The following is a 22,325-nucleotide window of genomic DNA, read 5'->3' as shown; positions in this document are numbered from 1 at the left end:
AAGTAAAGTTAGGCGACTTGGCACTCAGTTTCGTTTTTGTTAGAGAAGATTCTAATTTTAAAATTTTGTTAATGAGAATTGTTGATCGAAAGAAGAAAATACTGATGTTCTATTGATCAAAAATCAAAATATTAACGATGTTTTACCGTCTGTTCATTCATTTGCATATCTTCTATTTAATTGGGTTAACGAATAAATGAAAGTTATTACCCAATAAAACAGTATTGCCTTAAGATACTCATAATCGATAAGATTATGTTTATATAAGTGTAATACCTTATTTGAGACTAACCGAATATGTATTCCATTTGGATTGAGGAACTATAAAAGCAAGAAATGGATTCCACAAGACTAAATGTATTTTAAATTTTCTTAAGAAAACTAACTAGTACTGGATTGAATGTATTTTAAAAAACTGTATGCAGTGCATGTCAAATATGAGAGATTTTTCAGAGTGCTCGAAATACAGGGCGGAATACAACATATCGTTACACAATTGGATGGTTACTTAAAAAACAAATTTTTCTCCAATTATATTATGACATATGATGTTCCGTCTCGTATTCCAGATACATTTCAATCATTTACTAGTTTTCCGCGCTCCTTTTTGTTCCGCCTCTATGGGACATCCATATGACTCGTATGAGTGCGTGACAGTGAGACTAGTTTTTCCTTTCTCACTCGCTTTGTGTATTTAAGACATACGTGTATAAGCATACGACATTTCTCTTAACTCTGCCCAATTATTCTAACACTTACGTAAGCACATCTCAAGAGGCTAATATGGTATTTACCAACCATTGTAGCAGTTGATAACATTGACTTTAGAGGTGGTCCATGTGTTGTTTAATGAGCTGGTCGACATTCATTCAAAAAGAGCATGTATCCTTTTTCTTTTTTTTTTTCTTTTTTTTTTTTTCTCCTTTAGTTTTTGGGTTTGGTCAAGACTCAATAGGCAGGGAGGATTAGCTGGCAAAAGGTTAGGTCTTGGGGTTTCATAAAACCGTGTGAGCCGCGAATGAAGCAGCAGCTTGCATAATTCCATGTGCTTCGCACGATAATTCGAACCACCCTTCTCTCTACCATTTGATTCATTTCTTGCACCCTTAGGAACACATATATTCTCTCTTCAAAGCAAAAGTTTGTTTTGAAGTGTTTTTAAATGACTTGAAACGTTTTTTATGAAAATATTTTTTAATATAATTCTTAACAAAAATATAAGTGAATCATAAAAATGTACACACTAGTTATGTGTTTCGTGTTTTTAGAACCGAAAACCATTTTTCTAAAAGAGCTTTCAATTAGGCGATGGGAAATTTTGCCAGATTTACCGACCGAACCATACCGGTCGGCTCATAATGGTATAATATGGTTTTGGTATTTTTTCATAATTGGTTGGCATTTTACCGAATTGACAATTAATGGCATGATTTTGGTAATTGATTTTGTATGCCGGCGGTATGCCATACCTACCAATATATGTATGTATTTTTTTTCTATTTAGATATTTTAGGTATTTTTTACATGATTGACTCCTCAGTTTTAGGGTTTGGAAAATAAATGACTCCTTAATTTTAGGGTTTAAAAAATACATGCTTGACTTCTCCCTATTGCTATAAATCAGAATCTGATTGTCCATACTCTGTGCTACAAGCCAATTGGAATTGGGGTGCAGCGAAATTGATGGCATGGAATGTATGTGAGGTTCACTAATATACTTAATAACCACAAGGATCCCAAACTCCTATACACGAAGCAACTTGTCATCGCTGGAAGTAACAAACCTACAGTTATTGTCCACAAATGTAATTGTATTCATAGCACCCAAATGTTGATCTTACTCTTGCAAACCTACGGTTATTATCCTCACTTTCCTTATTTGCAAACCACCGATTATGCTATATACCAACTGAACCAACCAATAATTTTGGCTGAATCGATTTTTGGCAACCGCAAGAGGACGGTTGGCTAGCAATAACTGATTTTCGGTAATTATGTATATGCGGCTGGCAAGTGGCATAAGGAATTTGGCATGGTTTGCCAACCGAACCCATCCCTACTTTCAATCATTTTAAAAGTACTTCCAAATGATTTTGAACTTAAAAAGACCAACAGGATCCTCTCCGAATCCTTTTGGTGAGGATCTTAAGGATCCGTAAATCGTGTTCATTATTCGTATATCGTGCAATCAGTTATTGTCAAGTACTGTTTGTGTTTAATTTTAAATAAAAATATTTAAAATATTTTTTAACTACATGATATACGATAAATGAACACGATTCACATATCTTTGGAACCCTTAATAGACGACAAAGCGTGATTTTTGACTAATTCTTTTGCGTTGCAGTTATTTGCACGTTTGAAGTCGAATTTATTAGTGATAATATTGACGACAAATCACCAACGGTAAGATGAAAGTTTCAACAACATCAATAACGTCAGCAACACATTTTAGAAAATTGGAGTTAACCAAATTGTATAAAAGTTGGGAAATGAATTCCACCTTTCGTTTTCTACGCATTTTTGTTAATTCTTTTTTTTTTTAAGAAAAAAAAAATTAATTAGTATTTTTGTCACGACAGCATACTTTTTTAGGAAACGGAAAGACTCACATAATCATTTTAAATCTCAAAACAGTTATAACTTAATTGTGTGAAGCACTCACTTTCACATTGGCTATCAACGCACCATAGAACATTCGAATACAGGGACTTTTCATGCAACCAAACCCTAAAATCATAAAGTTAAAGTGTTGATTCTGATGGGTTTTGTGGTCTAATTCAACATAGTAATTACATAACCCAACGAATAAAACCATTTGTAAAAAAGGATGGCCGAAAGAAACTAATGATAAATGAAGGGAAATTAATCCATGACGCAACTCCATTAGCAAACTTTTCCTATCAAATTATGAGCAGTGTTTAAAATATCCATGAAACGCAAACTTCATCCTATATTGGCGAGATATAGAAAAATTAATGAATATCAATGATATTTACTGATTTACTATAAAAATTTTGCTAGAATCCATTACAGATTTTGCACTTTTGATTTTTTTTTTTTTTTTTTGAGAAAATTTTCTCTAATTTCAACTAAATATGAATAAGTTGATGATATACACATCCCATTGCAAATTTTCATAATTTCCGTTGAAGAAAACCTGTATATCGATATATTCACTCTATATTCACATCAATTTGCATATCGATATTTCCACTTATATTAATATTTTAAACACTCATTATGAGTAGCATTTAGCTACACTGAATACTGAATATAATTGCAGGAAAAAATAATAATATTGCTTGATTATAATTGGGTCAAAAACAATTATTTTTTCTTTGTAACTTTTAAAAATTAAGAAAATACTTTTGGGTGCTTGACAGGTTTGAACAATTTAGAAAACGACGGTAAGTATTATAGCCTTTTTAATATTAATAGGACCGTAGATACGAATACATTTGGCATTTTGGGGTATATTATTAATTTTCTATTAGTTACACCAAGAACAAGTCTTGCTCAATTATTAATTAAACAATAAGCAAAAAGTTTATGAAATTAGGTATTGGTCCTCTAACAAAAATAAAAAATTCAGTTCAAGTGGAAATATATATATTTTTTAATCAGTGGAAGTGTGTGTGTGTGTGTGTGTGTGTGTCTATATATATATATATATTGAAATTTGGTCCTATACTGTGAGCATGTTATGAAAATATTAGAATATTTGCAATTTTTTTTTATAAGTCGGACAAGTGAACGGTTTGTGAGTATGTGATAAGCCTGTCTGGCGTGGTCCAGCACCAAAATGGTCGAAAAGAGCCAATTTGCAGATGACGTTTTTTCGTAGTGGGAAAAAGTAATCTTGTTCATGTTTTTTGATATGGGTTCGATTTCTATGGATCTCTTTATCTCCTAACAACTAACAATTTAACTCACTAGTGTCATCATTTAAAACAAAAAATGATTATGTCATTTTCTGACCGACCTAGTCACCTAGAGATAAAAGAGGTTTCTATATGCACTCAAAACATTTGGTGACTGCAGCATATAAACAAAACTTCTCAATTTTTCGTTATACCCCTGGATCAGGGGTAAAATTTTCGATAGGACTGTCTAATTAACATAGATTTTATTATGGCCTAGGGCACACTAATGAAAGCATTCAAAAACATGTTTACCACAACAACTCTGCCGATCGGTTCGAAACACATAGGAATCCATAGATAGAACTTGCTCTTACTGAGCACGAAAGAACCTTCCATATTTTATAACACCCGCGAAATAATAACCACACATCCATTTTTCTCCTGCTACACGCTCTCGTTTAATTTCGTCTGTTGCTTTTGTTTAAAAAAAAAAAAGAAGGTTATAACCGGAAAATTAAAAGTCCAAACAGCCCTACCTGTAGTGTTTGTTTGGGCCATTCCTAAACGCGAGAAGATTGTTTAATCTCTTATGGGCTTTATTTGTTTACATCATGTTCATGCATGGGCTTTTTATAAAACCACGACAACAATCAAATTTTATCCTACAAATCGGAGTCAGCCATATGAACCGTAGATTGTCCACTATGCTCGGATTGCTTGAATCTAAAACCAGCTGGCCTCCTTATTGTTTTACCTTATGCTTTTGTGTGAGATGGCATGCTTCAATTTTGCAGCCCGCGTTCTTTTGTCCTAATAGGTTTCTGAATTTCTAGCCGAAAATAATTAAGAGCGTTTATCTTTTCCAATACCACTTGTATATTTATAGCGTTAAAAAAACTTATTGATCATATACAGCAAGTACCAGCAATCCAAGAAAAGATGAGCAAACTTGGATCTGTACAGATTAACTTCCTCCCCTTTACCGGCAATGGTGCAGGTTAGTAATAAATAGAACACATGTTATAAAAGACTACTCTTGAGTAACATGTAGCAGGAGAGCCCTATGCTCCCGGTGCATCAAATGCTACATTGATTTAGAAATCTCATAAATTATGGGCACCTACATATCGACATGATCGGCATCCGCCTTCAATTTAATGTGTTCGGGTCCTTCGATGACCCACAGTATGATGGTTGTATCCAGCGCGAAATTGACCCATCAAACAATTTCCACTTTCGTTCTCTCTAAGCAGATGATCTGAGAAAGAAGACAGGTGAGTTAGAAATCATTTCTTTGAGGAAAAAGTGAACATTACAAACTTTAAGCAATCATAACTTCCTACGTTTTGAAGAAAATTAAAAAAAAAAAAAACTTCCAACGAGTTAAACTATTTCAGGTAATGGGTGGGGAGGCACAAGATTGTTTACGCACTTGTGCTAGACTGATTTCCTTCGATGTGGGAAGCTGCGGAATTGAGAACCTATTTTCTTTTACAGATAAGCTGTATATGATGGCAGGACATGGAAAGGGTATAGGCTTTTTATCTGGCTCCCCTTCACTAAACAATGTGTGTGTAACGTAGCGACAGTTTAATCTAATTTCAACAAACAAAAAATAGAACTATTGCAGTAAATGGTTGCGGGATTTAAATCCTAATAACTTTATTAAAGTTTTGCAATGTCTTGGAAGAATTTTGTTCAACTTTCAGAGGTAATCAGTAAAATATTACCAAAGCAGTAAACAGATACTTAATATGCATCATAGATTGCCAGTGGCCCACTGGAGGTGATGAATTTGGAACGCTTTCACGAAATTTGTGGGAAGTTGACATTTTCAGTAGAAAGATATACTCATGAATCATGAAAGTGTTGCAAAAGATCCACTATGAGTTTCCGCATGGGAATTACTTTGACCGAAACTCCAGCTAATTATGAATGACGAAAAAGTGAAACTACCAGTCTGTAAATAGGCAGACAAGAAAATATAATGTAACAACTAGAAGTAAAAGATAAAGTGCTAAGATTAGTTATCCTTACCTTTTGTTCAGGTTCCTTGATGGTGTACAAGTAGTTGGCGATACCCCATCATAACAACTAGCATTGGAAACTTGAACCCTCTCAGCATCTTGGATTTCTGCCACCGAGTAACCAGTAAATGCACCCCTACTTTGGTGCTGAAACCTTTCACGGTCAAAAGTACACGATTCAGTACTTGTATTTTTGTTAGGTATGTTAGGCACAGCGTTGAGTGAGGGAATGGTTCCAGAAGTGAGCCTTGAAGTAGTACATCGCCCATCTGTTCTACGCCAGAACTTGGAACTCAAGAATTCTGCACCAGGCAGCTTGCAGCATGTATTTTCTGCAGATTCTGTGTTTGGGACCCTTCCACTTGATATTGCCAAATCGTATGATATTTCATCAAGAGCCATCTCAAGGCCGTGTACACGTGACTCAAGAGCATTCAACCCACTCTGAGAGCTCCCAATAAATCTCTGTATACAAGTGGAAAAGGGGATTCAGTAGCAGACCAGAAGCTTCTTTAACATTGTACATCACTACGTATAATTTAATATTGTCCTAAAGCCTCAAGTTCGCAACAGGATACGATTTTTAAGAATGAAACTTTGAAAATACAATAACTGACTAACAAAGTCAGCAAGCAGAGACTACAAGATAAATAGTAGGACTAAACTACGTCCAAAAAAAAACTTAAGATTACAAGACTAACTAGAAATGCCTGCACTATCCCATTCCCCATTATCAAATTTTAAGTTTGCCAAGACCAGGCAACAATGGGGCGGTTGGAGCCTAATGAGTAATGAGAAGTAAGGCAGAGTAACTTTGAGTCTTTGAATAACAATAACACCACCACGACGCTAAAGATAAAGTAAAAAAGATGACAATAAGAAAGTAATGCCTCGGGTTGTGGTGCAATTTACATTTTTATTAAGAGAGAAAAGGTGAACAAGTATCAGGAACCTACCTGGAGTAGGTTTAATAAACTGGACTGCTGGTTTTCAATCTGAATAAGTTGTTCACGGATCAAACTGAGATCCTCAGCATCCTTTTGGTTCTCATAAACTTCTTCTGCAGCATTTCCTACTACAATATCTGAGTCATAGTTCTCGTCATCATTAAATGGAACAACACGTGACCCAGATTTTAAACTACCAAATCTGTGTACTTTTTCACCATGATTCTTACTAAAGAGTAAGTGATTAGTTTCTGGCTTGCCATTTCCAATGTGGTCATTCTTTCCTGAATCCGGATCTCTAGAGTCACTCCTAACAATATCATCCTTATGAGCCACCGTCAAAGAGAGGGAGTTTGGCGTAGCAATTTCAATTTTCCAATCAGAGGGTTTCTTGTGGTCCTGCTTATAGAACACGGCCGCGTCTGGGTTTCTATCGCTTCTACTTAAAGGATTTCCCTTTTTAGCTGTAGTCACCAAAGAAGCATCTGATGGAGGGGACCTGTTTGTGGGGACTGTTTTCTTTGGTTGAGGAGTCCTAAAACCGGCATCATCGGAACTTTTCAATGACGGAGGAGAGCATCGACCAATCCCATTATCTGGTCCCATAGGTAAAAAAATCCATCAGAAAACAGAAGATTACATGACATTAGACAGGTTCTAAAGTTGTTTAACTTTAAAGATTATACAGCAGGATGAAGACCACAGCAGAGCTTACTCAAATTGGACAAACTAACACCATAGTAACAACAATTTCATACTTCAAAAATAGCTTTTGAATTCAGATTCATGGCGAAAAAATTCTATTTCGCTTTTCGTTTCCTTTCTCATGTCATAAATCTAAAACCGTTTGATCAAATTACTGAACAAGTAAAGAAGTTGCAGGCGTTTATTGCTACATTTTGGTGTTTCTGAAACGAAGAAAAAGCCTTTACCAGTTAAAGATCTGGATTGAATTGGAGCAGGAATCTCTTCGGAATCGCCGGCAAGAAGAACCTTCCATAACTCCAATGCTTGGTTCATAGTCTCCCGGACTACCTTCACCTGTTAAAAGAACGAATTACTAAAATCCCAACAAAAAATTATTAAGAAAAAGAAAAGTAAATAGCTGATAGGATTGAAATCACAATACTTTTCCTCTTCTCCTACCCTTTCTCAGCAACCAAACAGAGCCTCAAACAACCGATTTGGGAGGTAGGGAAGGCAATATACCTTATCAAATCTCCGACTTTCCAAGGCATTCAAGCACGAAGCTTTATAAAGCGGCGCCAAATCTGTCTCCACCGTAGCCACCTTCCCAAGCGCCTCGGCCGCAGCCTTCCTCACTGTCCAGTCCTCGCTGCTCAAGAACTCAACCCCGCAGGGCACAAGCCAGTCCAACGCGCCTTGGCTAGACGCGCCACCGGCACCAACAATGCTCCCAACAAGCACCAGCAGTGCCGCCTTGGCCTTGAAACTCTCGCTCTTCGCCAGCTTCCCGAGCCGCTGCAAGCTCCGCTTCAGCTGTACTGGGTCCGGGTCAGGCGCGGAATCGATCGCGCCGGCCAGACACAGCGCCGAGCCGATCTGAGAGTTCAAGTCTTGCTCCGTTGCCAGAGCGTCCATCAATGGCTTTAAGAACGACGACGAAAAAGCCGGCGTCGTGATCTTAGACGACATGGCGGAAACTGCCTCGACGCAAGCGGATCGGACGACGGAGTCGGGGTCGCGGAGACGGCGGACGACGGTGGAGATCATCTTAGACAAAAAGGGAGCAAGGGCGTCGCCGTGGGAGTTCGACAGCAGGGTGAGGAGCGAAACGCATTGCTTGCGGACGGGTGGCTTGGTGGAAGAGTCGGTGTTGTGAATGCAAATGAGGAAGGTAGCGAAGGAGTCGGGTGCGAGGGTTCGAGCAATGGAGTCGAGCTCGGCGGAGGCCATGGCGAGAGTGTCGCGGTCGGCGAGCTTGTTGAGGCAGGTGATGACCCGGTGCTTCAGATCCGTAGTGGAAGATGCGGCGGTTGGCTGGGGCGAGCTGCCGAAGGAGGCTCGCCGGGAGAGAGACGCCATCGAAGATTGCTGGCGAGGTGTTTGATGTAATGCTGCAGTGAATTGGAAAACTGAGGGAGGAGGTCAGATTGTGGGCATTGGGAATGGGGGGAGATGAAGGGGGAGGCGGTTGACGCGGTGGTGGGTGTGGGTGGGAGAGTGATTTGGCGGCAGAGTTATGGGGGATGTGTCAGTTGGAGTGGTCTCTGGGGTTTTTAAACGTTTGAGAGGGAGGAGTGTCGACTGGACTAAGTACAGGGGCCGTGTACAGTCAACATCTCGGTAACTTCTTTCTTTTTCCGCTGTTTTCGCGGGGAAAAGAAAAACTACCAAGCTTCTCGCACTGAATTTTTTCCGAAATATTTTTTAAATAAAAATTTAACATTTTAAAACATACGAAATATTTTCTAACCTGGAGCATCATAAAAAAGTTATTGTTTGAATACAATTAATTTTATTATAAATATTTTTTTATTAAATATCCAATTTTTTTAGTGCTTGTTGATTATGCTTTCTTAGAAAACGTTTTTACGATTTATAACAAATTTTTAAACTTTTTTGTCAAATGCTTTTGCAAACACTTTAATTGTCATAAAACGTTTTTAATCCTCACAAAAGTATGTCTCAAACATGCCTAGCGTATTTAAAGTTTACAAAAATAAGTCTCAAACATATTTAAATAATAAACGGTCAATATGTCATTGTTAATATTTGAAATTTTCTTTAAGGATGGTTTTGGATGCAGTCCCTATTTATCAATGTTTTTTTACTGAAATCTTATTCGTTTTCAGTTTTTGAATGAAGTCCCTGAAATTAATGCCATAATGCATTTCTATGTAGGTTATTATAATTTTAATTAAAATTTAATATTTGTAGTTACTTATATTAATGAGATTTTGAATAAAAATCAAGATTTGTGGGATTAAAAATATTAAAAAAATAAGTTATACTTATATAAAAAATTATAATTTATCTTAATGACATGATTTGTCATTAAGATAAATTGTATTTAAATAAAACCCATGATTTGTCATTACTTATACTAATGACATTTTACATAAAAAAAATTGGAAATTTTTATACGGTACATTTTATATACAAAAAGTTGATACATTTTTTACAAAAAAGGTGGAAAGTTTTATATTAAAAAAAATGGGTACATTTCAGATTAAAAAAATTAATAGCTCTTACATTAGAAAATGGGTACATTTTACATTAAAAAAAAAGGTACTTACAAAAAAAAATAATAATAAATGGTATATTTTACATATAACAAAGTGGTACATTTTTAAAGACAAAATGGGTACATTATTAGCAAACTATTGGTGCAAATAAAAGGTTAAAAAAAAAATGAGTACAAATAAAAGTTTGAAAAATATGGACCCAAAAAGAAATTAATATATGGGTATAAACTAAAACTAAAAAGAAAATTGGTACAATTTAAAAAAAGCGTAGCAAAATAAAATGGGTACAAGTTAAAAATAAAAATATAAGATGCAAAATTTAGCCATAAATATATATTATATCAAATGTAACGTTTTTAACACTAAATGAATATATTTAGAAATAAAATTTAATTATTTTGACATGTAAAATATTTTAGTATTGAAATAATTAATGACATTTATTAAAACTGAGGGACCTTGATTAAAAATTGAGGCTTAAATATTAAAATGGTTCATGTGTTTTAGTCATTGGGTCAATTTAGTCCCTGTGTTTTCAATTTGGCCAATCTGGTCCTTGTGTTTATCTTTGTTAGCCAATTGAGGACATTTTCATCTAATTTTTGTAATATATATATATATATATATATATTATAAACTTATTTATAAAATTATAATTTATTTGATTTAAAATATTTAAAATTAAATAAAATTTAAATTTAAAAGAAAAATTATTCTCCTCCCACCTCCAACCTTCTCCCCAACATTATCCCCTATTTTCTATGTCACAACCTTAATCATTTTTCAGATTAGAAGTTTTATTTCTTATATGTGTTATTTCTCGTCAATTTGCATTTTTATGTAAAGAAAAAGGGTAATTATTTCTCATATGGTTTTTCTTATGAATTTTTTAAAAGATATTGAATGAAATCTCCTTAATTGGCTAAGAGAGATAAACACAACGACTAAATTAGCTAAATCGAAAACACGAATACTAAATTGGCCATATGGCTATAACACAGGGACCATTTTGACATTTAAGACAAAAATTAAAAATGAATAAGGTTTCAATCAATGGAGTTGAAAAAGAGCGATGATAACTTGATTTCTCCTTTCTTTTATAAAGAACTATCATTACATGTTATCGATTTAGTTTCGAAGTAGAAATACAATGTCGATGCATTGTTCACTTAATTGGTTTATGACTTTTGTTATACATTGATGAATCCTCTCCTCCTTTGTCACGTACTCTCAGCAATCTCGAAGTGAATGTTATTCTGGATGAAAGAAAACAAAATTCTAGTAGCACGAATTCGCCTCCTAACTCGTGCAACAGTTAAATCAAGGCAATAGTCTCGAGATTTAAGCCCTTTTGAGTGCCGTTGCGATTGCAACACTTCTAAGTTACCAAACCAACTATCCCCTTGGGCTAATTATAAAACATAATCAAAATTTTATTGTTAGTGAGAATGAAATTCTTCTGTTGTCTGTTGAGGTGTTCAGAGATGCTTTTCTTGAATAATAATTGAACCCTAATTTGTAAAATTTATATATATCAGTTGGAATATTGAAATTAATTTGTAGTTTTGGACAATGCAGAATGCGCATGCATAGAAGCATAGAAATTCAGATGCCACATGAGAAGCCATACACAAAACAAATTAGGTTACTTAGCAGGCCACGTTGCCAAGAGCCACACTACAAGAAAAATGAGCTTTGGGTACAAAATAAAGGGCACAATTGAGAATTTCGTATCAGTTTGACCACCAAAAAGCTTAAACAATTCCCATTCCATAGAGGGCACCATCTATTGTGCCCAATGTTAAAAAAAGCAGACACAAAACACTAATGGGCACGGAACTCGTGTCGAGTGGGATCACATGACAACTTTTTTATTGAAAATGGGCACAAAAAATATTTTGTGTCTATAAAAATTATTTGTCAAAGGCACTATATGTTCTCTCTCGTTTGTCTTTACCTCCACTAGCACACCAATAATTAAAATTTATAAAATTGTGGTAAATAATGGTATGAAACTGTTTATTACCATGCAATATTTTAGCCTCAAAATAAGTTAGCAATAATGTTGTTCAAATTTGTTTTTCCCGAAAGCTGAACCTCAGATCTCTCACTTACAAGTAAAGAAGAATACCACTACACCATAGTACTAAGCGGCATGTTTTAGATTTACAAAGGATCATGTCCAGGTGCAATGAATGTTTGTTAGATTCGTATCTTTTTGAACTGCTTTTTGGATTGTTATCTTCTTGCAGGTTTGTTTTTTATACTTGGTGATATGGTTTTTGGTTTTAAAGTCCTACCTGCAGTGACACATAACCAACAATTGTGCCCTTAGGGTTGGTCTCTGTGCAAAAGTTAGTTGGTCTTCAGATAGACAAATGAGTTAATAATTGTAGATTCCTTTTTATGACACTAATGATAGAAATTGTGTCCACTAAATATTAATAAATAATAAATCACTCTACTTCTCATTGGGTCTTCAAATAGAGAATATATTTTAATAATTATAAATTCCTCTTTTCTGACACAAATGTTAGAAATTGTGTCCAGTAAATATTAATAAATAATAAATACTCCATAGCAAAAGAATATGTTGGCACAATTATGGATTTGTGCCTTTATTCTACTATAAAACGTCCACACACTCCCTTACTAATTTGTATATGGAAATTAAGAAGGTTGCTTCATACACTTGTGTTTCTTTTGAATTTGAGCAAGTTCTACATCATTGAGAATGGCGGACATGCGACGTCGTGGAGTTAGAATTGGAATTGAATCTCCAGCATCACATTCGTATATTGCTTCCAACATTACAACAGAAAATTCCACAACGAATCCTCCAGTTCAACGTCCACGACAACCTGTTAATGCCGGGCGCACACCTCGTTCTTTTAATAATCAGTACATTCTTACTACTTTTGCTGATGGTCGCCTTGGCTACGCATTACCCTTCAATAACGGATGCGTACGCGCACCTCAAGGACGTGTATTGCCAACATGGGCAAACCCAGGTAGGACAGAACAATATCCTGTCAATTTGGTTTCTGCTGAAACAACAATTGAACAGTCTACCAGTTCTGTCGTTATTATTGAAGAACCACGCACTTATCAAGCACAAATTCGTCCTAGAGGTCTGTCTCTCCCACAGTTGAGCTCACGAAATATGCAGAATGTTACCGTTGAGGTTTTAACCAGCGATGACGATGACAATTAATATATTTTGTATTATGTTATATTTCACTGGTGTACTATGAAAATATAACTATCTTATGCTATGCTGGACTCCTCTTGGGTCCTTTTATCAACTTATGTAGTATTACAATATAATAATATTTTCTTTCTAATTGGCCCATGATATAGATACTCCCAACATTATATATTTTTTGGTTTATAATTATGTTTCCCGGTTCATACAAAAAAGAAAAAAACAAAAGAAAAAATTAATAAAAGAACAACGCAAGCCTTTTATCATGCTAAACACAATTAACCTTCGATAGAGCTTCAAAATTAAAACAAAATTGGACTATAACTAATAATGGCTTTGTGAAATCCCATCCTCGGAATTTCACTATTAATTACATATCTCGTTATTTAAATTCGTATTTCACGTTTACATTATTTTCATTAGTTAATTTTAATTCCATTGATTTTTGGAATTAAATCGAATAACTATCGGATTTGAATTTTCGTAATCAATCTTTAAAACTCGTTGACCTTTCAAGTTCACAATTGATGTTTTCAAATAGATCTCGAGACCACGAACGCACAGATGAAAATCATTTGCGAATCCGGATTATAACGGCATAGTTACAAACATTTGAAGTCGTTTCACTAAACTATGGATTTAAATGAATATAAACTCCCACCTTGTGGGAAATAGGCCATTCAGGCCAAAGGGAAGGAACCAATAAGTTATGCTATGCTGGACTCCACTTCGGTCCTTTTATCAACTTATGTCGTATTCCAATATAATAATGTTTTCTTTCTAATTAGCCCTTGTAGATTTACTCCTAGTATATATTTTTTTAGGTTATAATTATGTTTCTCGTCCACTTCATACCGCAGAATTCAGTGAATTCACAGCGTGGCAATGCAAAGGTTATGAGACATTACCAGTAAACTAAAAGATAGAAGAAATGAAAAAAGAAAATAAAAAAGGAAAAAAAATGCTTGCTTTCATACTTCCCCAACGCCCATTACTAGTAAACTAAAAGAAAAAAGAAACGAGAAACGAGAAACCAAAATAAAAAAGGGAAAAAAAAAAAGAAACTTGCTTTCATACTTCCCCAACATAAGGCTTCATACTTCTGCTTCACCAAATCGCACACCTGGGCAAAGGAATCATAACTATAAACACAAAAATATCTTTATCCAAATCCTCGTTTTCCTCCAAATCGCACATCTGGTGTGCCTTTCTTCAGGTAATTTCTGAACGGCCGGTGCCGGAATCGCACTGAACTCCTCGTTTTCCTCCAAATCGCACATCTGGTGTGGGTGTTCTTCAGGTTATTTCTGAACGGCCGGTGCCTAAATCGTACTCAAGTCCTCGTTTTCCTCCAATTTGCCCAGCTGGTGTGGCTTTCTTCAGGTATTTGATTTTTATATATGTTTTTTTTTGTGTTCTTATTTGGTGGCTGGCTTGGATAATCGAAAACCATGCGAGACAGATTGAATCGTTTTCTGGTACTCAATTGTTTTTTGTGTTCTTAATTGTTTCGACGATTTGCTGGTACTTAATTGTTTGGTGGAATTTTCTGTGGGGTCTGATATATAATAGGAATAAAACAAGAAGTAATCGAAAAATATGGGAGAGAGATTGAACCATTTTTTTCTACGATTTGGCTGGTACTCAATTTGTTTGGTGAAATTTTATTTATGGTCTTGAGGTAACATCAGGGACAAGGTTTAGGCATGCGACCCTTCCCTTAGGCTGCTTATTGATTGGAAGTTCACAATAGAAACTGTTTTGAAGCTAACAGACTTGCATGTTAAAAGGGGTGTAATGCATAAGTGTAAGTCATGAATGTCAGCTTATCATCCTTCCAATGTTGTATCAACTGTAATGGAGCCAGCATGAAAAAAGTAAATTAGTCACCAATATGTGCTCTTTTTTTTTACAGAACTGTGTAATTAGGAAATCTGAGATTGTAACAGAGAAACATGGAGTTTTTAGTTGCCTTTCCTACTAGATTTCTTTCGTAATTTATGTATACTCTGAATCAATTTGTTTGGTGCAATGAATACTTTGTAGTCTGATATATATATTATGAATAAAAGAACAAGTATAAGTCTTGGGCATCATATGTTTGTAGGATTTCAATAGCATGATCAATTAATTCCAAGCACTCCAGCTGTTCCTCTTTCTCTTCCTTTGCTGTAACTGACGAAAGCTTAGCACCAACTTATTCTCGGTCTTGGGCCTCTTCAGTTTACTCACTACGGTATGTCAATGGCTTCTTTCCTGGTCTTTGGGAGACAAAGGCATGACTAATATTTGTATTAGCTGCACTGGAAAGAATAGGGTTGTCCTTCTCATTTTCTTATAAATAGTCACATGACTAATGGGAGGATAAGGGCAAAGCTCTTATGAATGCAATTCCTCTATCTTTTATCATCTTGCATAAAATTCAAATGATAGAAATGCACTACATAATCCAGTTGCACATGTAACAACTCTCAATATGCCACCAAACAAATGATTTAATAATTAGAGCAAGAGATCAATGACAATCAAAACATTCTCCAAATTCACTTGACTAGCAATTATAGAATTTTAATACGATTTTTTCCATCTCATTAATCTAGCCACAAAACACAAAGAACATGCAATTCCTTTCATTTAAATCAAACATATCACAAGAAAACGTCGTTGTCGGGGTAAAATAGGTAGAATAATTTTACGCTTATCATAGCAAACTTCAAATGGAGTTCATTCAAATGAAACAAAATTCTATTCAAAGTAGCCGTTAATGAATAAGGCACTTTAATGTAGACCACATCTGCTTTTAGTTGGTTTGTGATATTTGGGATATTAAGTTGGATCTTTATGAAAGTTTTTGTTCCCTTTGAGAACTCCGAGCAGAGGAAGCATTGCAATGATTCTAGGGTAATCCAGACACAATGGCAAGCCTTGGTAGCTTATTGGGATAAAATTGAAAATAAGGTTTGTAAAACTTTTCAACACTATAGTTACTATACTTCATTAAACCGTAGTTGAAACAAAATATAAGGTTCGATAACATGAGTATTTTCCTTTGTGGTGTTCTGTATTTGTTGTGATCCAGCGGAGATGTGCAACAAATGTCAAGAATCGAAAGATGTTAAAGACGAGTCACACAACTAGGACAACAACTTTTGCTCAAATACGGAATGATTATGTGAGTGGATTCTTGTACCATATATTATAATTTGATGTTGCCATGAATACTTGTTTTACATAGTACCGAAGATAGTCACTATATCTTATTATTGATAAAGATGAACATAAAGTTACAGGAATAATGCTACAGATAGTGAACATATCTCATGATTAACTCATAATCTTAGTCTTGTTTTCATTCCTGTTATAAGTACATGGTTAAAACTTGACTTAGTTTTTGTGATTTGTTCCTCATTTTGTATCATAGGTTAGTTTAGGGATCGTAATGGGATATTTCTTAATTGTGCTTGCACCTGCCTCAAATTGATAATGCATTAACCAAAAAGTAATAATGTCCGAGTAATGGAGTAGTTTTGTCAAAAAGAAGATGTTCAGCAAAAAGAAGACGTTGTCAAAAAGAAAACTACAGTTATTTAGGTTAATGCTTGAACAAAATGAAATAGAAAACGAAAGTATTAAGTAGTCATCATGTCCCAATCCTATCAATGATAACTGGATTGATATGCATGCATATTTAATGTACGAGATCAATACAAACATCCAAATGTCTCAAAAACTATATCTCACATTTAATTTTAGTTCAAATGAGTATACATTTGACATAAACTAAAGTATTTTCTTTCTTCCAATTTTTCAGGAACAACGGTTTATTACCCTTATTGATGTTTGTGTTTATATATAGTGCACTATAGTTTTAGTCATTGTAACTGTGATTGTTTAATGATTGTGGTTGTTTTTGGGATTTTTTTTGTGTCTTAGGCTGAAGAACATGATGGAAATGAACCTGATCGTGTGACTTTTTTCAAAATGACACACACAAGAGGACCTAAGCAACTCCCAGTTGATGATGAATCTGCTAGAATGATGGTAATTTGTACATTTTCACTTGACCAAATATATTTCCAGCAACCTTTAATGAAATTTTATGCATTTACGAATGATTAAGGCTTTTTCAAACAGTTGGCGTTTGAAAATCTGGAAGTGGAGGTTCGTGAGCGTGGTGATGAGGTAATAACAGAGGTTCGTAATAAGATTTATGCAGAAGTGCTGGGCCCGGAGAAGCGAAATCAAGTGCGAGGCTTTGGCCTTGGAGTTGGTTGGGCAGATGTACCAGGAATTGTTACTGAACAGCGAGGTATTTCTAGGGAAGTGAAGTATCTTCGGGAAGCTTATGAAGCTCAGAAACAAGCTACTGCTGCTGCGGAAGAAAAAATGACTCGTATGATGCATGAGGCAAATGAGAAAGCGGAAAAGATGAAAAGAGAGCAAGAAGAAAGCATACAAAGGCTTAGGGCCGAACAAGAGGAGAATTTGAGGTTAGCAAAGGTGCAAATGGCTGAGCAATTGAAAGCCATGTTGGCACATGTAGGCATCAACATTGGTTCATTTGGAGTGGGTGCTCCACAAAGTACTTCAACTCAGAAGCAAGGGTGTGGAAGCTCACACGCTCAGATTTCAACGCGTTTCGAAGGTGGAAATGACAAGAATGTGCAGTGTGGACCTCCAATTTCTAGTGCTATGATGCATGAGGACTGCCAAAGTGAGAATACTGGTTAGTTGTCATCAAGCAGCCCTTGTAGATGTGTATTTTGTTTATATATTGCTAGTTTAACCATTAGTACGTTTGACTTGGGGATACAAGCTTGGATATGTTATATTTTGTTGTATATAGAGAATCCCGGGTATGTCTAGCATAGGATAACATGTATTTTTTGGTTTAACATTTGGATGGGTTGTATTGTTAGGTTGCATGAATCGGTCTTAGCCGAGAACATGGGTTATGTAATATATTAACTTCACTATTTTAGTGCTAATGTTGATTTATGTTTAGTTTGTAATGGATGATTTGTAAGTTTCTAAATTTAGGTGGAAATTAGGTTCTATGAGCAACCTGATGATTTCCATGTTTAAATAAAAATATCCAATTATGCCACAAATTTTTAATTGTGCTGGAGTTTTATTGTATTTATTAAAATATAATAGTGGCACAATTTTAAAGTTGTGCCCTTGCTTTAACATTTATACAGCAATCCAAGCCTTTAAAATAGCAATTGTGCCCATCTTACACTATACATTCAGTAGCCTTTATTAGAGGTAAGACACAATAAGGGTTGTATTTGTGCTTAGCTTTGGGCACAAAACATCATATTGTGTGCTATATGTAATGGTGACGCCCATAGAGGGCACATATACAAACTTAGTTGCTGCACTGTTGCTATTGGTCTATGAGCATAAATGTTGGTGCTTTTTAGCCTCAAAAGGCACATATAATTTTTTGTGTGCAGTGCTCATATTTTTTTGTAGTGCCAGTCGGCTCCTAATGATGGGAAGGTTTACAACTTAATTAAGGGTACATCTTAATATTATCTTATCCAAAAATTGTATAATTAATTAACATGCATGTTAGGCAATGTGCTAGGCATGAAGATTGGGAATACATACACGTACGACCACTACGCATATATTCCACATGTAACTACGTCACCAAGGAGATCGATCGAGCATCTAACTGCAGTGCAGATTCTGCGGGTAAAAAAAATGATTCGAAAGGAGAAAGAGAAAACCCTAGTTTCTAAAGGCTACAAGGGCATGTGATCGCAAGGGGAAGAAGATCTATAATCATGGGTACATATCTACTTTTGCATCTCGCGGTAATAATTTAACAAAATCTGTAAAAATAGATTACATGTAACATTGTATAATTGACATGAAACATCACATGCGGTAACATTGTACTTATGCTCCGTAAATTACTTTTTCAAAACAAAGGTAATTGTGCGACACGATGCTTGGAGTACTCGATTAACCAAATCTAGCAAGACTGTCTCTTCTCGCTAAAGCAGAAAAATTAGGTTGGATTCGGGTCGAGATGCGGACGATGCTTTTTTTTCACTTCAGATTTACTTGATGTGCTAGTCGAGATTAGAACCCACTACCCCGTTTGATTCAGCTTTTGTCATCCTTTAATTATCGGGGCTGTTCATTTGCTCCTTGTGAAAGAATAAACCCTAAACCTAATGCTAATCAGTGATATGCTAATGGAGTCCATTTAGCTGGGCCAGTAGGGTCGTTGAAAGTCGACCCTTTAGCTATCTCTCCCAGACAAGGATCCTCTTCCGATTCTTTTTGTGGGAATTCGGAAATCAATAAATTATGTTCATTTATTGTACATTGTGTTGTCAGTTTTTATTATGTATTATTTATATTTAATTTTAAATTAAAATTTTAAAATTATTTCTAACTGCATAATATACAATAAACAGACACGATTGATTTATCATCCGCATCCCCACAAAATAAATCAGGAGAGGATCCTATTCCATCTCTCCCTACCAACCCTAGTAGCTAGGGTTAAGGCATGCTATGCCACAATATTACGGAATCTGAATATACTTTTTTTACTGAGAGACAGAAAGGGCTCCAAGTTGGTCTGTTGGTGTTAAAAGAAAGAGAGAAAGAAAAGGCCCCGTGATTTAAGTTCAAATGAATGAGAATAATAATGAAAAGAATGAAGAGAAAATTTTGTGTGTTTACGAAATACATGCATTTAGAATAAAATTGAGGTTTTACTATAAATTAATTGATAATATAGAGTGTAATTTAACTTACTTATAAATTGACACACTTCGATCGAAATCAAGACGTCTAGAACAAGGCCTTTTGGGAGCTCACTGGCTTCGGATTTCATGGGAACTCCGAAGTTAAGCGAGTAACGCGCGAGAGTACTCCCATGATGGGTGACCCACTGGAAAGTTCTCGTGTGAGTTCCCAGAAACAAAACCGTGAGAGCGTGGTCGGGGCCCAAAGCAAACAATATCATGCTACGGTGGTGGAGCGGTCCCGGGATGTGGTGGACCCCGGGCGGGGATGTGACATAAATTCATGCAAAGTTCATCCTCTCATCAATGTAAAATTCATTCTCAACAAGCTCTCTCACGTGTGGCGAATTTACAAACTTAGCACGTGAACAACACAAACGAGGTGACGTGGAGCAAATGTGTCGGTTAGACTTCACAAGTGGGACAAATTGTCATGAAGAAAGTTAAAGCTTCACCATAAAACCATTTGATATTACGAGGAGTAATCAAACTTACTTGTAAGCCTATGCAAGTTCCATTTCTCATCAATGTGAGATTTATTATCAACACATGTCTCGTGGTGTTTCATTCTAATATTGTAATATAAGTAAGCGATATGATTAATTAATAATTTTCGTTTTTAAAATATATCAATAAAAAGCAAATAACATTATCATAATTTAAGTTAAATAGTAAAGCCACAACAATGTTCTGAGTATAGTGAAAACCATCTCGTGATAGAAACCGGGAGAAAATTCAAATTATACTGGCATACACCATAAATAGGATATATAGCCCTAATTTGAAGGAAATATATATGTTGGGACACTAAGTTTGGATTCATGTGAAATGTTTTTTTTTTTTTTCAATCGTTTTGGCACTATCCGGCAGTGTGCTGTTGCTTTCGCACTTATGTAGTTCTGTTGAGATTTATATATCCTTCTTTCTATTTGAAATTCAGAAAAATGAAGTTCTAGTTGCAAATGTTTAGTTTTAAGGGTCATAAAAAATGAGGCAGTATATGGATTATATCTTACAAAATAAGATTAATTATTAAATTTAAATGTATAGTATAAAGCCAACAGCTGAGCATTGTGTTTGGAATATTATCAATTTTAGTTTTTGCCTTTGCATAACATAGCAGTCTGCATCTGCAATAGCAGAGTCGGTACGTATTAGCACTAACGTATGGTGGAGCGATGTTAACTTTTTTTTTGGTAATCGCGATGTTAACTTTTGGAATGTAATTTGCTTAAATTAATCATGCCCCATTTGATGGCGTAGAAGGTGGGAACAGTAGAGAATAGAAATTCGGCTTAGACAACTAAACACACCCAATAAGAATATTGGCTTAAGAAATATGCATGCTTAGACTTATATTATATATCGGAAGCGGATATGTTATACTACTCTTTTTATTCAGATTTTGGCACACGTTTTATGGGGTCTATTTCATAATATATTTTAACGATTCGAATCGTTTTATTTTTTAAAATATCATTTATAGATCATCCTTCTGAAAAATTAGACGAATAAAAAATAATTAAGACATTCATTTGTAGTGTAAAAAATTAATGAATATGTTTTTACAAATAAACGCTAAATTTTTAATTCAACGGTCATATGATTTCAGATTTTGATGATTTATGGGAGACATGATCTTTGAGAGAAGACCTAAAAGATAGACGATTCAGACCTTTAAAATACATTATGAAGTTAGATCTACAAAACTTGTGTAAAAAATGTGGTGCCACGCATTCGTCCCTATATATAATATATGTATATATTTTTGTGTATTTTGTTAAGTCAATACTCAGGTAACACACACACATAAATATGCCAGATTTGTTTTAAGTACAAACAATATAAATGCTAGGATGGGGACTCAAACTCAGAACATCGAGTACAAGAATGCCTCTTTACATGAGAGTCGATATTTTATTTGTCAACTAAGTACGTTCACTCTTCAATGTCTTGATATATATCACGGGAATATTCTAATCATAAGGGACATGAAAGTAATACATGAAGGATCTACGTTATATGTTTTGTTTCTAGCTACGATCCAGCGAGGAGGATGTGCATGCATGTGACATTACCTGTCCTTTTCCGAATCCAACCAGAAACTCTTTGTAAATTAGTGAAATTCTGATGATGCGTACAATTTAATCGAAACTATGTATAATTAGAGGTTACAGAAAATTAGAAGGGATCTTTGCTCTGTTTGCTCCAAACCCATGCTTGATTTATTTGCACGAAAAGGTTTGTGACCCTTTTTGTGCTTAAGATTGGATCGAATTGGACAACATAAAATTCAAG

At 35.1% G+C, this 22,325-nt stretch overlaps 1 protein-coding gene across 1 annotated transcript; it reads right to left on the bottom strand.

The window, feature by feature from the left end:
• Nucleotides 1-4,732: 4,732 nt before the first annotated feature.
• LOC137737429 (TORTIFOLIA1-like protein 4) lies at nt 4,733-9,032 on the bottom strand. Its single transcript, XM_068476894.1, has 5 exons — nt 8,050-9,032; nt 7,773-7,881; nt 6,850-7,436; nt 5,904-6,358; nt 4,733-5,124 (listed from the first exon to the last, which is right to left on the bottom strand). Exons 1-5 carry the CDS (start codon nt 8,884-8,886, stop codon nt 5,112-5,114), a joined length of 2,001 nt encoding a protein of 666 aa, XP_068332995.1. The 5' UTR covers nt 8,887-9,032; the 3' UTR covers nt 4,733-5,111.
• Between the last annotated feature and the right edge of the window lie 13,293 nt (nt 9,033-22,325).

Source organism: Pyrus communis, chromosome 6 (genome assembly GCF_963583255.1).
Source record: "Pyrus communis chromosome 6, drPyrComm1.1, whole genome shotgun sequence".
NCBI classification, from domain to species: Eukaryota; Viridiplantae; Streptophyta; class Magnoliopsida; order Rosales; family Rosaceae; genus Pyrus; species Pyrus communis.
Note: the sequence above shows the minus strand (reverse complement) of the source record. Positions and strands in the feature narration are given on the sequence as shown.